The sequence below is a fragment of the Gekko japonicus genome, unplaced genomic scaffold, assembly GCF_001447785.1.
Source record: "Gekko japonicus isolate JY-2015 unplaced genomic scaffold, Gekko_japonicus_V1.1 scaffold1291, whole genome shotgun sequence".
Taxonomy (NCBI): domain Eukaryota; kingdom Metazoa; phylum Chordata; class Lepidosauria; order Squamata; family Gekkonidae; genus Gekko; species Gekko japonicus.
The window spans coordinates 504467-517685 of NW_015172043.1; the positions used below are offsets into that span (position 1 = coordinate 504467).

Consider the following 13219-nt stretch of genomic DNA (forward strand, 5'->3'; position numbering starts at 1 on the left):
AAAGAGAGAATGAGAGAAAAGGGGGATTTCTGGATCATGTGCTGGCAATATAAGAAAAAGGGGAGGTGTTGGGCCTAGGAGCATTAGCAGCAAGTTGTACAGGAACAGGGATGGATGGATGTCATTCCCTCCTAATTTTCTGTTAATCCAGAAAGGACTGAGATGCTGCTACTCAATCATAATGCTGACCAACATTTAAGGATACTCTTATTCTGGACATAGTTACCCTTCCACTGAAGGAGCATGTTCATATTTTGGGGGTGCCATTAGATCCTGGCCTACAGCTTTGATTGATGGGATTTGGCCATAATTAGGTTTGCTCTGATCACACCTAGAATGGATTACCACAATGCCCTCCAACATATTTCTCTAGTACTACAAGAAGTACAAGGGAATTAGATAAGCATATGGAGCAGAGGTCCATCAGTGGCTATTAGCCACAAGGTATAGATAGGGACTCTGGGGCAAGTGATGCTCTGTCATCTTGGTGCTTGGGGGGGGGGTCAACAGTGGGAGGGCTTCTAATGTCCTGGCCCCACTGGTGGACCTCCTGATGGCACTGGTATTTCTGGCCACTGTGGGATACAGAGTGTTGGACTGGATGGGCCTTTGGCCTGATCCAACATTGGCATCTCTTATGTTCTTATGTTCTTAAGTGCCCTCACTGCCTATCTGGTTCTGGGTACCATTCAGCATGTTGGTTTTTACCTTTAAAACTTCAAATTGTTTGGGACTAGGCTACTTAAAAGACTGCCTTCTCCAATGCATGCCTATTTCAGGAATGATGTCAATGATTACCATGGAGAAAGACTTCTCTGTAGTTGTTCCTCATCCACAGACTACTGTCCCTTGAGCTTGTGCCTTACCTTTTTTCTTTCAGGGGCAAGGTCATTTTTAAAACATTACTAGAAAACGAGTCATCCTGGTTTATTTTACAGCAGTATTGCTTTTGACATGAAGTATCAGGGTATCTTCTGCTTCAAACCCAGAAATCTGTGATTTACTTAGAACTTTCTGAAAATACATTCTTGATTCACAATCCTAATGTACAGAAGAATTCAATGCAAGCTGTTAATTTACAATGCATTTGAAAACAATGTTCACATAATGGACTGTTATTTTCATAAACATCTAAAAAAGAACTCATCTGTTCAATTATTCACTGCACTTGAAAGGTAGTTCCTAATTGTTTTATACAATGTGGAATATATAAATACTTGCTGGGTTTTCTTACTTTGAGGACCATTATCAAATGAAAATAAATTTAATTCTTCTATTTTGCTCCCCTGTGTTGGTGTTTCTTGCTACTATCATCATCACTCAAAACGTATCTTAAGAATATATTTGGTATGACTAAGAAGTGTCAGCGTTATAAAACTATGTACATAATTTAAGAAAAACATCTAAAGGAAACTAAAATAATTTTCACACATTATATTAAAAAAAACCTTTGATCCTTTTCCTATTTTGTCTCTTGTAACTATTGTGAGAAAAAAAGGATTTGAAGTCACATTAGAAAGCAAGTTAATCTACAACTTATTCAAGTGTCATTGTGAAAATATGCTGAGACCACACAATATTTTTCTTAAATATAGCATCTGAATGTCTTTTTTAAATTAAAGGTAAATGTAGTGTCCATGGGCAATAAGCAATGTTCCCTCTAAGCTAAGTTACAGTTTTTTTAGCCTCCAGCTCACACATTTTTGTCTTAGCTCAGGAAGGATGGCTCCAGAGCAAACTTATTTATCCAGTAGCCAAATCACTTGCTCGCAATTTTAATGCCAGTAGCTCACAAAGTAGAATTTTTGCTCACAAGACTTCACAAAATATGAAAAATCCCTTTTCACTTAATGCAGTATATTCATAGTTTAATGATTATGTTTTGAATTAGGAGAAAACATAGCCTTAGCCATAAAATTATCAATTTGCCAGTTAATTACCACTTTGCATGTTTGTGTTTAAAGTGGGATTTTTAATCTGGAACACTAAACAAGTGCACATCAGTGTTTTCAATGGATTACACTCTTCCCACAGGTCCCAGGAAACACCAGCTTTGGGCATAAACCCAATATTTAATGCCAGAACTGAACTAATGATCTTCTGATCCTGATGTGAGATTATTATAGGATTATCACAAGATAATTAGAAAGAATGACAACCATGTAAATATGAGCATGCTCGATTACAAATTTGGCATCAGCTTCTGAAAACAAACACACACACACCTCACCATCTCTGAAAACCTATTCGATCTTGCTTGATTCTTGAACTTTAGGAAGCAAGGGATTAAAAGAGTTCATTAACTAAAGCAATCTCTGAACAAAACGAACTCTTTTTGTTGTTGCTTCTTGCCTTAAGGACTGAATCATAAGCGGGTTTGATGAATTCCAATTGGTGTAAACATTTAGGTGGAACTTTGATAGTTCTACATGTGGCATTTATAGAGTGGTGTGGGGCACCCTTCCATAAATGCCAATCATGCCATATGCTATTCAGCCGTTTCAGTTACCATTAACCGAGACCGAGGATGCACTTTTAACCATGACTGCAGAAATTTTACCTTTCCCCCCCCCTTTTTTCAGCAATTCTGCCTTGTGAGGGAAACGGTGAGGTATAACTGTTCCGTTTTAAGAGATCTTAAGCACGCAGTACGTAGTATGGGGACATCCTATTTTTAAGGCACACATTTTAACCATCCTGATTAGCCGCTACCACGGGGAGCACCGACGTAATTTCTTCGCATTCATCAAACTATTCTGGGAGTCGCTCGCCAGAAAAACTTGTCGCCAGAGAGGTAGCCGCCGGTGTGCAGGCCCTTATCGTTCGCTTCTTGTCTCTCCGCCCGAGACAGTCAAAATGCCCCAAACTGGGGCTGAGGGGAGTTTCCCTTCTTTCTGTTCCCACCCCGTCAAGGCTAGGGCGGGCCTGCAGTGACAGCTCCGGGGCAGCGGGGCTGGGTGAAGGCGGGCCGTGCCCTCAGTGAGAAGGCTGCCTAAATCGCAGGGCCGCCGCCGCCGCCGCCTCAGTCAGAAACAGAACGCACAACGTGCGACCCAGCATGGCCCGGCAAGCTGCCTGCCTGTCCTCCTGCTGTTGCTTCTGGGGTCTTTTTCTTCTCTGGGCCGTAGCGGAAACTCGAGCAGGTGAGGAGCTCAGACAAGATAGCCCCGGCTGGAGACGTGGCGGTGGGTGGCGGAGCGGGAGGACCCCAAAGACCAGGAAGGGAGCGAGGCGAGCTGCCGTAGAGTCCCGTTTCTGGGGCATTTTCAAGGGTCCGTGGTGGAGGCACTGAGGCGCCCAACCCTGAACTGGAGAGACAGTGTGAAATCGCCTCAGACATTCCTTCGGAGCCCCGCAGAGAAACTCTGCTCTGCGTTTCTCGCTTTTCCCTCACGCTCTAAGTTTTCCGGTGACGACCTTGACGCAAACCCCCCCCCCCCCCAGACAGTTTTAGAAAACTTTTTTCTTACAAAAAAGAAAAAAGAGAAAAAAGATACCGAAACGTCCTTCGTTTGGAACTAATGTCGAGCGTTGACCGGTTGTGGCTGCTGAGTCTTAAATTTAAAAAGTTAAATGTATTCTGGAATCGCGGAGACAGTTTTCCGTGGCTATAGATTTATATGGAGCTGAAGTGTTCAAAAAAACCATTAGGGTCAAGGAAGGTATTTCGTTTTAAAAGTTTTATTATTTGAGGTTAAAAAAATAAAAATAAAATCAGGAGCGCCCCCCCCCCCTCCTGTCCTGGGACTTCTGCTGTACTTGGAAAGAGCTATTCCTGGACGTTGGACGTTTGTTTGGCAGTACAGGGGTCCCCAACCTTTTTGAGCTGTGAGCACCTTTGGAATCCTCACACAGGATGGTGTGTGTGGGGGGGGGTGCAACTACAAAATGGCTGTCACAGGAGGCAGAGCTGTGCACAAGGAGGAAGCCCAAGTGCAGGGGAGAGGGGGGTAAGTTTAAAAATACACACAGGGAAACAGGAGTGACCGAGAATAAAATCACCACTGTGGTGGCAGCTGTAACTGAAACAATGTTATTGTAATGTGCACAGCCAGTCAGACCTCCAGTGACCAATCAGAAGCCCTGCTAGGCAAGAGCCCCACCTGGCTCCACCCACTCTAAAACAGTTGGTGGGCGCCAGGAAAGGTGCCATGGCACCCATGAGCATCACATTGGAGACCCCTGCTCTAGTACCTGCTCCTTCATTTAGGAATTGAAAAAGTACATTAGCAGTACTTCCCCCCCCCCCCAATGATGGATTAGATTTTTAAAAGTTTGCACATCCACTCTGTATAAACTATTATCTACATAACTTGCAAGAGATTTTCATCCTCATCTACCAGCTATATAGAAAATTCATGGCATCCTTGTTCTGAATTTGAGCAACTGTAAAACACCTACCGGATACGAGACAACATCAGGATACATCTATGGTGAACTGTGATCAATTTTCACATCACATCATAAATTCATACTCATGCCATGGTTGGAATTTTTATCTTCTAGGTGAAGTTCTATTTTATGTGCTTCTAAAAGGGAAAAACATCCATTAACTAAAAGATGATTATGCCATTGGAAGGAAAACTTTTTAGAACATAGTACATGGGTTTGCAATAGTGCTTGTAGGTTTAGAATATAGGTTATAATTAATCTGCATATGTTGCAACTCTGAATTATGGAATATGAAATTCCAATATTATAATTGTACAAACAATTACTCAAAGGTATAGGCTTCCAATTATTCAAAGATATAAAGCGTCACAAGGAAGGAACAATGAATGGTCAACACCTATTGCAAAGCATGTAAAAGCAGCCAAAACGTTTTTTTGGAGTTGCTCCCAATATTTAACCGTGGACAGTGTAGTAACGAGGTCCAAATAGATATGGTGGTGGTCACAAGAAAAACAAACACCTTCACATTTAAGCACTCCACTGTATTAAGGGCCAAAACAGGCATGATGGTAGCTGCCCCCCAGTTCTCTCCTTGTCCCTCCCTGGTGCTCACCATGCATGAGACAATCCCCATTCAAAGTGTGGGGCATACAGCACATGCCCCATAAAAACTTTCATTCCTTCTCGTCCTCAAAACAGTACAGTGAGAACCACACCCAGCTGCATTTTAAAAGTACATTTAAGTTTATTTAGTTAGTGGATTTATAACCTGCCCTCCCCTGCATAGCAGGGCTCAGGGTGGGTAACAATAAATTAGGTTGAAAACCTTTAACAAACATTTAAAACAACTCTTTTTTAATTTATATTGGGTACATAACATACAAGTCCAGATCTCAGAGGGTAGCTGATTCTATCAGGCCACAGCTCAAAAGGCCCTGACCCAAGTTAATCACTTACCCGTTGACTGTAAGGAATTTAGTGCTGGAGACTGAAAAAATGTCCTAGTAATAAAGTGTACCTCAGTGATACTTGGAGGCTGGACAGCAGGACCAGTTCCAGGTTTTGGGGGACCCTGGGGAAAGTGTCAAGAGCCTTCCAGGCAGCCCCTCTGCCCACCACCAACTCTCTGCTTCCCTCCTCCTGTATGCCCCCACCTGCCCACCACTCAAACTCACAGCTACCCTCACTGCCTGCACCAATGTTCCCTCTAAGCTGTGGAGTCTTGTGAGCAAAAATTATACTTTGTGAGCTGCTGGCATTAAAGTTCTGAGCGAGCGATTTGGCTACTGCATAAATTAGTTTGCTCTGGGGCCCTCCTTCCTGAGCTAAGACAAAAATGTGTGAGCTGGAGGCTAAAAAACTGTGAGCTAGCTCACACTAACTCAGCTTAGAGGGAACACTGCCTGTAGCTGGGAATGCTGGTAGCAGAGTGCTTGAAAGTGAGTGGGTATGGGAAGGGCACAAAGGCAGGTGATGAGGAGGTGCATGGACAGAGAGCTGGTGCCAGTGGGCCCCACCAGAAGACCTGGGCTCCAGTGACTGCCACACCTCATGGGACGCTGATGCTGGCTTTGCTCAGGAGCCACATGTGTCTCCTTATGTTTCAGGAAAGTGAGCAAGACCCTTGCCCCGTGGGGCTTGTGGTTAGCAGATGGTTCCCACCTTAAAATAGCTGCTTTTGTAAGCTGCAAGCTTCCCTGAGGTGCAGACCTCTTACCAGGAGTGGAAGTGCATGTAGCTCTGTTGGGTGATGGCTCTCTGCGAGTCATTGAGTGAGTATCACTGTTCTAGTTAGAGATCAACTGAACAAGGGTTGAAAAGGGCCTGGGGAAATGAAAGGGCTGTTAATAGAAATAGAAAAACCAGTGTCACACAAAACCTAACATTCCAGTATTCAATTGAAACGGCCATTGTTTTTTGCCTGTGTATTCACAGAGGCGCCTGTCTACCACTGCTGCTTAGCCAATTAGAGTTCTTAGGGCTGAACAATTGAATCCCAACAACCAATCCACACATCTTGTGGCTAATGCTCTGAGGTGGTCTGGAAGTTACATTATTGTGGGTTTTAGAAACTCTAGCAGACCTCACCCCTGATTCCATCCTCTTCTCCTGAGGAGGATAGTCTTTGCCCATATTCCAGGGAAGCAGAGATCTTTATTATTGTATTACCTCAAGGGGTTTGGAAAGGGCTCACCCTCTGTCTTTATTATTTGCAGACCAGGGAACCCCAGTAGGGATGGGCATGAACTGGGAAAATGGTGGCTTTTGGTGGTTCACGAACCACCACAAACCTTTCAGTTTAATGAATGGGTTCATGGTTCATGAGGTTTGTGACTTCAGGATGCAGTAGAATGGCCCCCCTGCAAGCTAGAGATGTCAAACTCACAGTGAGTCTCCAGCCAACTCTCCTCTACCTGCCCTCCAGGTTTGGTGAAGGTTGGATTTAGGGAACCAAGTTACAGCCCCCTATAGCAGGTGCCTCAGGAAAGTGCTCTCTTGGGACCCCCTGCAAGCTAGAGATATTAAACCCATGTAAGACCTCCCTGGGCTGCCCCTCTACCCGCCCTCCAAGTTTGGTAAAGATTGGATTTACGGGGGGCAAGTTATAGCCCCCTGAAGCAGGTGCCCCCAGGAAACTGCTCTCTTGGGAAATCACAGCTACAAGTTCTGGAGTGTGTTGAATGGATCCCCTGCAACCTAGAGGCATCAAACTCACAGAGGACCTCCCCGGGATGCCCCTCTTCCTGCCTTCTAAGTTTGGTAAGGTTTGGCTGTGTGGGGGCTGAGTAGCAGGCCCCCCAAATAAGGTGCCCCTCCGAAAAGTGCTCTCTGGGGAAATCATGGCCACAGGTTCAGAAGTGTATAGACCGGACCCCCTGCAAGCTAGAGCCATCAAACTCACAGCAGACCTCCCTGGGATGCCTCTCTACCTGCCCGCCATGTTTGGAGAGGATTGGCTGTGGGGTGTGTGTGAATAATGCCTACCTCCTCATCATAGACATTGTTGCTGCAGATGGGCAATCTTTCTCCTTGGGCCTGGGAGGTGGTCATCTGCCCACTTGTCCCTGGTGAATGGGTTTGGGGAGTGGCCCGCCACACTTCCCCTTGTGCCTGGGAGCTGATCACCTGGGTATGGAGATGGTTTCTGGGGGTGGCCAACCCTTCTCCTCATGCCCTGGAAGTAGTCACCCGCCTGCCTCCCCTTAGATCCTGGAGGTGGCGAACCACCTTGGGCCCAGGAGGCATTCACCCGCCTGCCTCCTCATTGTGGACATTGTTGCTGTAGATGGGAAAATCTTGGGTGCAATCAAACCAGTTTGCTTGTACGAGTGGATTTTTGACAAAGTAAAGGCTTTTATAGGTGGATATCGGTCCACAAGATAGGTGTTGTGCCATGAAGTAGATCTTGGTTCGTGAGGTGGGTGTTGCTCTATGAGGTAAATGTCGGTCCATGATGTAGGTATTGTGCTATGAGGTAGATCTGGGATCATGAAGTAGGTATTGTGCTTTGAGGTAAATGTTGGTCCACGAGATAGGTGTTGTGCTATGAGGGAAGATTGGGGAGACAGATATGGTGAAAAGATGTGTGGACAGGGGGAGGTTTGAAGTGACGATTCTTGGGGGAACACAGCTTGTGAGGAGGGGGTGTTAAACTATCCCAATGAAGGGGGGTGCGGTTCCTCAGCCAAGGAAGCTGGGACCCTATGCTTTGCTATAGCAGAGGGACAGATGGTGGCTCAGGCTCACAGCCCTGAGTCCACCAGGTCTACGTGGGCAGTGGGAGGCTTGGAATGACAATTCTTGGGGGGGGGACACAGAATGTGGTACAGAGGCCCTTGAGCGTGAGGGGGAAAGGCCTTTTAACATGTCAGCGTAGACCTGGGTGAGAGCTGCCACAGCCAGAATCCATCTCCCCAAGGGGTGGCCCTGTGAGTGGCAGAATGGCCATTGAGCTGTAAGGAAGACACACCAAGTCCTAAATGTAACCGCAGGTGAGAGGTGCTGGCAAAACCCAGAATCCATCTCCCCAACAGGGTAGGTGAGGGGAGGCTGAAATTTGTCACATTGGGCTAGGTTAAAATTTGCCACACTGGACAGGACACATTGGGCTAGGTTTAAATTTGCCACATTGGGCAGGCCACATTGGAGCGCCAATTCTTAGGGGCCAGAAATTGTGAGGAGAGGGAGGCTTGAAGCACCGATTTTGAGAGCGGAGTGGCCTTTGACCGTGAGGGGAAAGGCCTTTTACCATGAAAACAGAGCCCTGGGTGAGAAAGGGGGCAACAGCCAGAATCCATCTCCCCAACGGGGTAGGCCACTGAGTGGCAGTGTGGCCCTTGAGCATGATGGAAGACACCAGCCACCTTGGAAACATAGCCCCGGGTGAGAGGCCATAATCCATCTCCCCAACATGGTGGGCGAGGGAAAGGCCTTTTAAGGTAAGAGCAGCTGGCTACAATGGGGTGGGCGAGTCTTGGAAGGACAGACATGATGAGGGGGTGTATGAGTGGCAGAGTGGCCCTCTAGCAGAAATACTCCCAAGTGGTAGCCCCACTTGAGATGGAATGCTCACATACAGCAACAATGTCCTCAATGAGGGAGGCAGGTTTATTTTTATTTATTTATTTATTTATTTATTTATTTATATTTAAATTTATACCCCGCCCTACCCCGAAGGTTGGGGATGTGCATGGATGGTGGGAGACTGGAAGCGTCGATTCTTGCGGGGACAGACATGTTAAGGGGGCATATGTGGGAGGGAGGCTGGAAGTGCTGATGCTTGGGGGGGAAATGTTCTTGGGGGGACAGGAATGTTCTTGGTGGGAACAGAAATAGCCTTTGGGAAAAGGAATGTGCTTGGGGGGACAGAAATATTCTTGGTGGGAACAGGCGAGACACCGCCCAAGACTGGGTGGGCAGCTAGGCTCTGGCAGGTCTTCAACAGCGATTCCGTCTCTGGCCTCGTCGCAGGTGGACCTGAGTCCACAAAACAGCTCATGAGGAGGAGGTGGTTAAAATATCCCAATGGCAGGAGTGTATGCGGTTCCTCAGGCAAGGAGACCAACACCTAGCTTGAGACCCTCTACTTGGCTGTAGATGAGGACAGGTGGTGGACTTGGAGGAGGAAGGTAACTTAAAATATCCCAAAGTGGGGGGTGCGGTTCCTCAGGCAAGAAAACCAACACCTAGCTTGAGACCCTCTGCTTGGCTGTAGCAGGAGGACAGGTGGTGGCTTTGGTGAGAGAGCCAGTTTGGTGTAGTGGTTAAGTGTGCAGACTGTAATCTGGGAGAACTGGGTTTGATTTCCCACTCCTCCACTTGTACCTGCTGATGTGACCTGCACAGATGTTCCTGAAAAAGCAGTTTGTGTCAGAGTTCTCTCAGCCTCACCCACCTCACAGGGTGTCTGTTGTGGGGAGGGGAAGGAAAAGGAGTTTGTAAGCCACTCTGAGACTCTGAGTGAAGGGTGGGGTATAAATCCAATCTCTTCTTCTTTGGAGGAGGAAGGTAACTTAAAATATCCCAAAGTGGGGGGTGCGGTTCCTCAGGTGAGGAAACCAATACCTAGCTTGAAAGAAGAAGAAGAAGAAGAAGAAGAAGAAGAAGAAGAAGAAGAAGAAGAAGAAGAAGAAGAAGAAGAAGAAGAAGAAGAAGAAGAAGAAGTTGGATTTATACTTCACTACCCAAAGGTGTCTCAGAGCGGCTTACAAACTGTCTCAGAGCGGCTTACAAACTGTCTCAGAGCGGCTTACAAACTGCTTTCCCTTCCCCTCCCCACAACAGACAGCCTGTGAGGTAGATGGGGCTGAGAGAGCTCTTGACAGAAACTGCTCTTTTTCACGAACAGCTCTTATCAGAACCATGGCTTGCCCAAGGTCATCCAGCCAGGTGCAAGTGGAGGAGTGGGGAATCAAACCTGGTTCTCCCAGATTAGAGTCCGCACACTTAACCACTACACCAAACTGGCTCTCTGCTTGGCTGTAGCAGGAGGCCAGGTGATGGCTCCGGAGGAGGAAGGTAACTTAAAATATTCCAAAGGTGAGGTGGTTCCTCAAGTGAGAAGACCACCAACATCTAGCTTGAGACCCCACACTTGACTGTAATGGGAGGACAGGTGGTGGCTCAGACACTGCTGGAGTCCACCCCTGGAGACCCAAAACATTAAGGATGGTAAGGAGACAGAGGTCCTTTACTTCCCATGGTACAAAGCAGGGTAGCCCAGTAGGGGGAGGTTGACCTTGATGAAGGACAACTCATCCACCAAAGCCAGGTCCAGGCATGAGCGATGGGGGCTGAGGATGTATCCCAGGTGGGAGAATACCCACTCTCTGGGGGGGGGGGCAGGACAGGAGGTTCATGGCCACATAGGAAAGGTCAGGCGAGATGGTAACTCCCACACCATCACCTCTGCTGAGTCCTCTGCCAGAGCACAGCTGGCCTCCCTGATGCCACTGATCTCCCAGGTCACCACTGTGGACCAGTACTGGGGGGTCCTTGGTGGTTGGGCTCTTGAGGGCTGAGGTAGTGGGCTGCTGCTCCTACTCCTCTCCCCCAGCCCTTCCATCCCGTTCCCTCTGGCCACACCGCTTGGCCTGCTGCCTCCAGATCTTCTCACACAGGTCCTCCTTCCATTGCAGCAGCTCCACGCAGCTCAGAGTGATGCTGCCTTTTATATGGGGGTCACAAATACAGGCCATTCTGTCCTCCTTTGTGCAGAGAGGATGCAACCAGGTGGCCATGCCTGCCTGCAACCTCTCCATCAAGGCCCTAGCTCTCGGAGGAAGAGCTGCCCCCTGCTCCAGTGCGGAGGCCAGCGCCTGGTCCAGCCCGCAGATATGGGAGATGGCTTGCCCCAGGCTGGCTGTATTGGGAGGACAGGACATCGGTGGTATCCTTGAAGGGCTTCAGAACATGCAGCATTTTGGAGAGGATCAGCCAATCACTGGAGCTTATGCTGAGCTCCTCTCCCCTGTGTAGGATGGGTATGGATGAGATGACGTCCTGCACTGTGCTCCTCTGCTCCACCAGATGCACAATTATCATGTAGGTGGAATTCCAGTGGGCGGGCATGTCCTGTACAAGATGGTGTTTGGGCTCCCCCCACCACCACCTCTTGCGCAGCTGGTGGGTGGACTTGAAGCTGTGTGAAAAGTGGACAGCCAGGCACTGGCCGGTCTTGAGTAATGAGCACATCTGCAGTGTGCTTGACAGTGCTCCCCAGCCTGAGAGCATCCCTCACTACCAGGTGCAGGGTATGTACCAGGCAGACAATGCCCTTGAGGTGCGCAATCCTCACTGCTGACAGCATGTTGGCACTGGCATCCATGACCATGTAGTCACGGACGATACACCCATGCCCACCCACTCCCTCAGGTTAGCATTAATCGTGGCAGTAATGTTCTTCACCATGTGGTCTGCATCCATACCCTGGACATGGAGCAGAACCACTTTGTAGCCTGGCAGCAGGACTGTCCCCTCCTTCTGGGGCCCTGGTCTTGCCCTGGCAGTCCAGATGTCCTCCAGTTGCCACTGGTGGGCAGTGAGGGAGAGGTAACTATGCTGCTGGCCGCTCCACAGGTCTGCTGTGAAGCACGTAGTCTGCCCTTGCACTCTGGACAACTGGGCCTTGACCATCTCCACCACAGAGTGGAGCATGGAGGGTAAGACTTGCCAGGCAAGGGTCCTCTGCGAGGGGATGGAGTAACGTAGCACAGTAGCTGGCAAAAGCCCACATCTTCAATGATGGACAAAGGTTGTCCATCCAGGCCAAGCATCTCACCCACAACACGAGTGATTGCCTCCTGGGCCTTCCCCCTAGCCCTTTGGCTCGGCAGTGACACTGTCTCTGTGGGAATGAACTCCTTGAGGGTGGCCTACCTGGAGGTCCCACTCCAACCCACAGCACCCTCGGTGTGACTCTTTTTGCTTGGGGTGGACTCCCCCCCCCTTCTCCCTTCTGAGCAGGCCTCTTCTTCCCCTTCCTGGGTGCCACTTTTTGCTCCAGAGGCAACATACTTGGATGGTGCTTTCACAGGTCCCTGTGGAGGGTAGGGGATGATAAATGGTGGGGGTCTGAGCCCCTCTGCACCTGGAGGTTGCCCACCCAGCACTCTACCACACAGGGATTGTTGGGGAGGGTTTTGAAATGGTCCCAAAGTGTGGGCTGGAAACAGGGACCAAAAAGTGGGGCAAGCCAAAGGCTTAGCTGCTGCGGTGTGATGCTGGGCTGGGAAGACTGACGGAGTGGTGGACTGGAGGCAGGAACAGCCCCAGGGAATTGGGATGTGGAGGAGCTGGATGTCCCCCCCCCCCCGATTCATTACCACCCTCAGATTCCTCTTCCTCAGCCCCACCTACTCTGGTTTTGGCAATGCCTCAAAATCCATCTCCATAAGCACATCAGCCAAAAGAGGCTCTGCCTCTGAGACCCCTGGTGACACCCCACTACAGCTGAGCACCATTGGGCTGGCAGAACAGGCTTGCTCCACAGTGACAGGGGCCTCTGGGATGGGGTGGTGGTGGACTTCTTCCCCACATAACGAGCACCCTTGGCCCCCACTCTCACCCTCATGGCACAGAGGGGTGTTGTTGACAACTTGGTGAGAGGGTGGGTCCTCAGCTGAGGCACCCAGTAGCTGAGGCTCTCTGCCCTGGCTTGACCAGAGGGACAAGATGTGGCTCATATCCCTGAGACCACCAGACACCTCCCCAGCCAAGGAAAGATGTCAAAAAATCCCGCTGAGGGGAAGTGCGGGGCCTCAGCCAAGGCACTCAGTAGCTGAGCTCCTCTGCCCTGGCTTGAATAGAGGGACAGGAGGTTTCCTAG

The 13219-nt window shown here is 48.9% G+C and overlaps 1 protein-coding gene across 1 annotated transcript in view; it reads left to right on the plus strand.

The window, feature by feature from the left end:
• Positions 1 to 2781: 2781 nt before the first annotated feature.
• Positions 2782 to 13219, plus strand: part of PLBD1 (phospholipase B domain containing 1) — a 32581-nt gene continuing 22143 nt past the window's right edge. The window contains 1 exon segment of the mRNA XM_015420696.1: positions 2782 to 3143. Coding sequence (XP_015276182.1) covers positions 3059 to 3143 — 85 coding nt within the window. The 5' untranslated portion in view covers positions 2782 to 3058.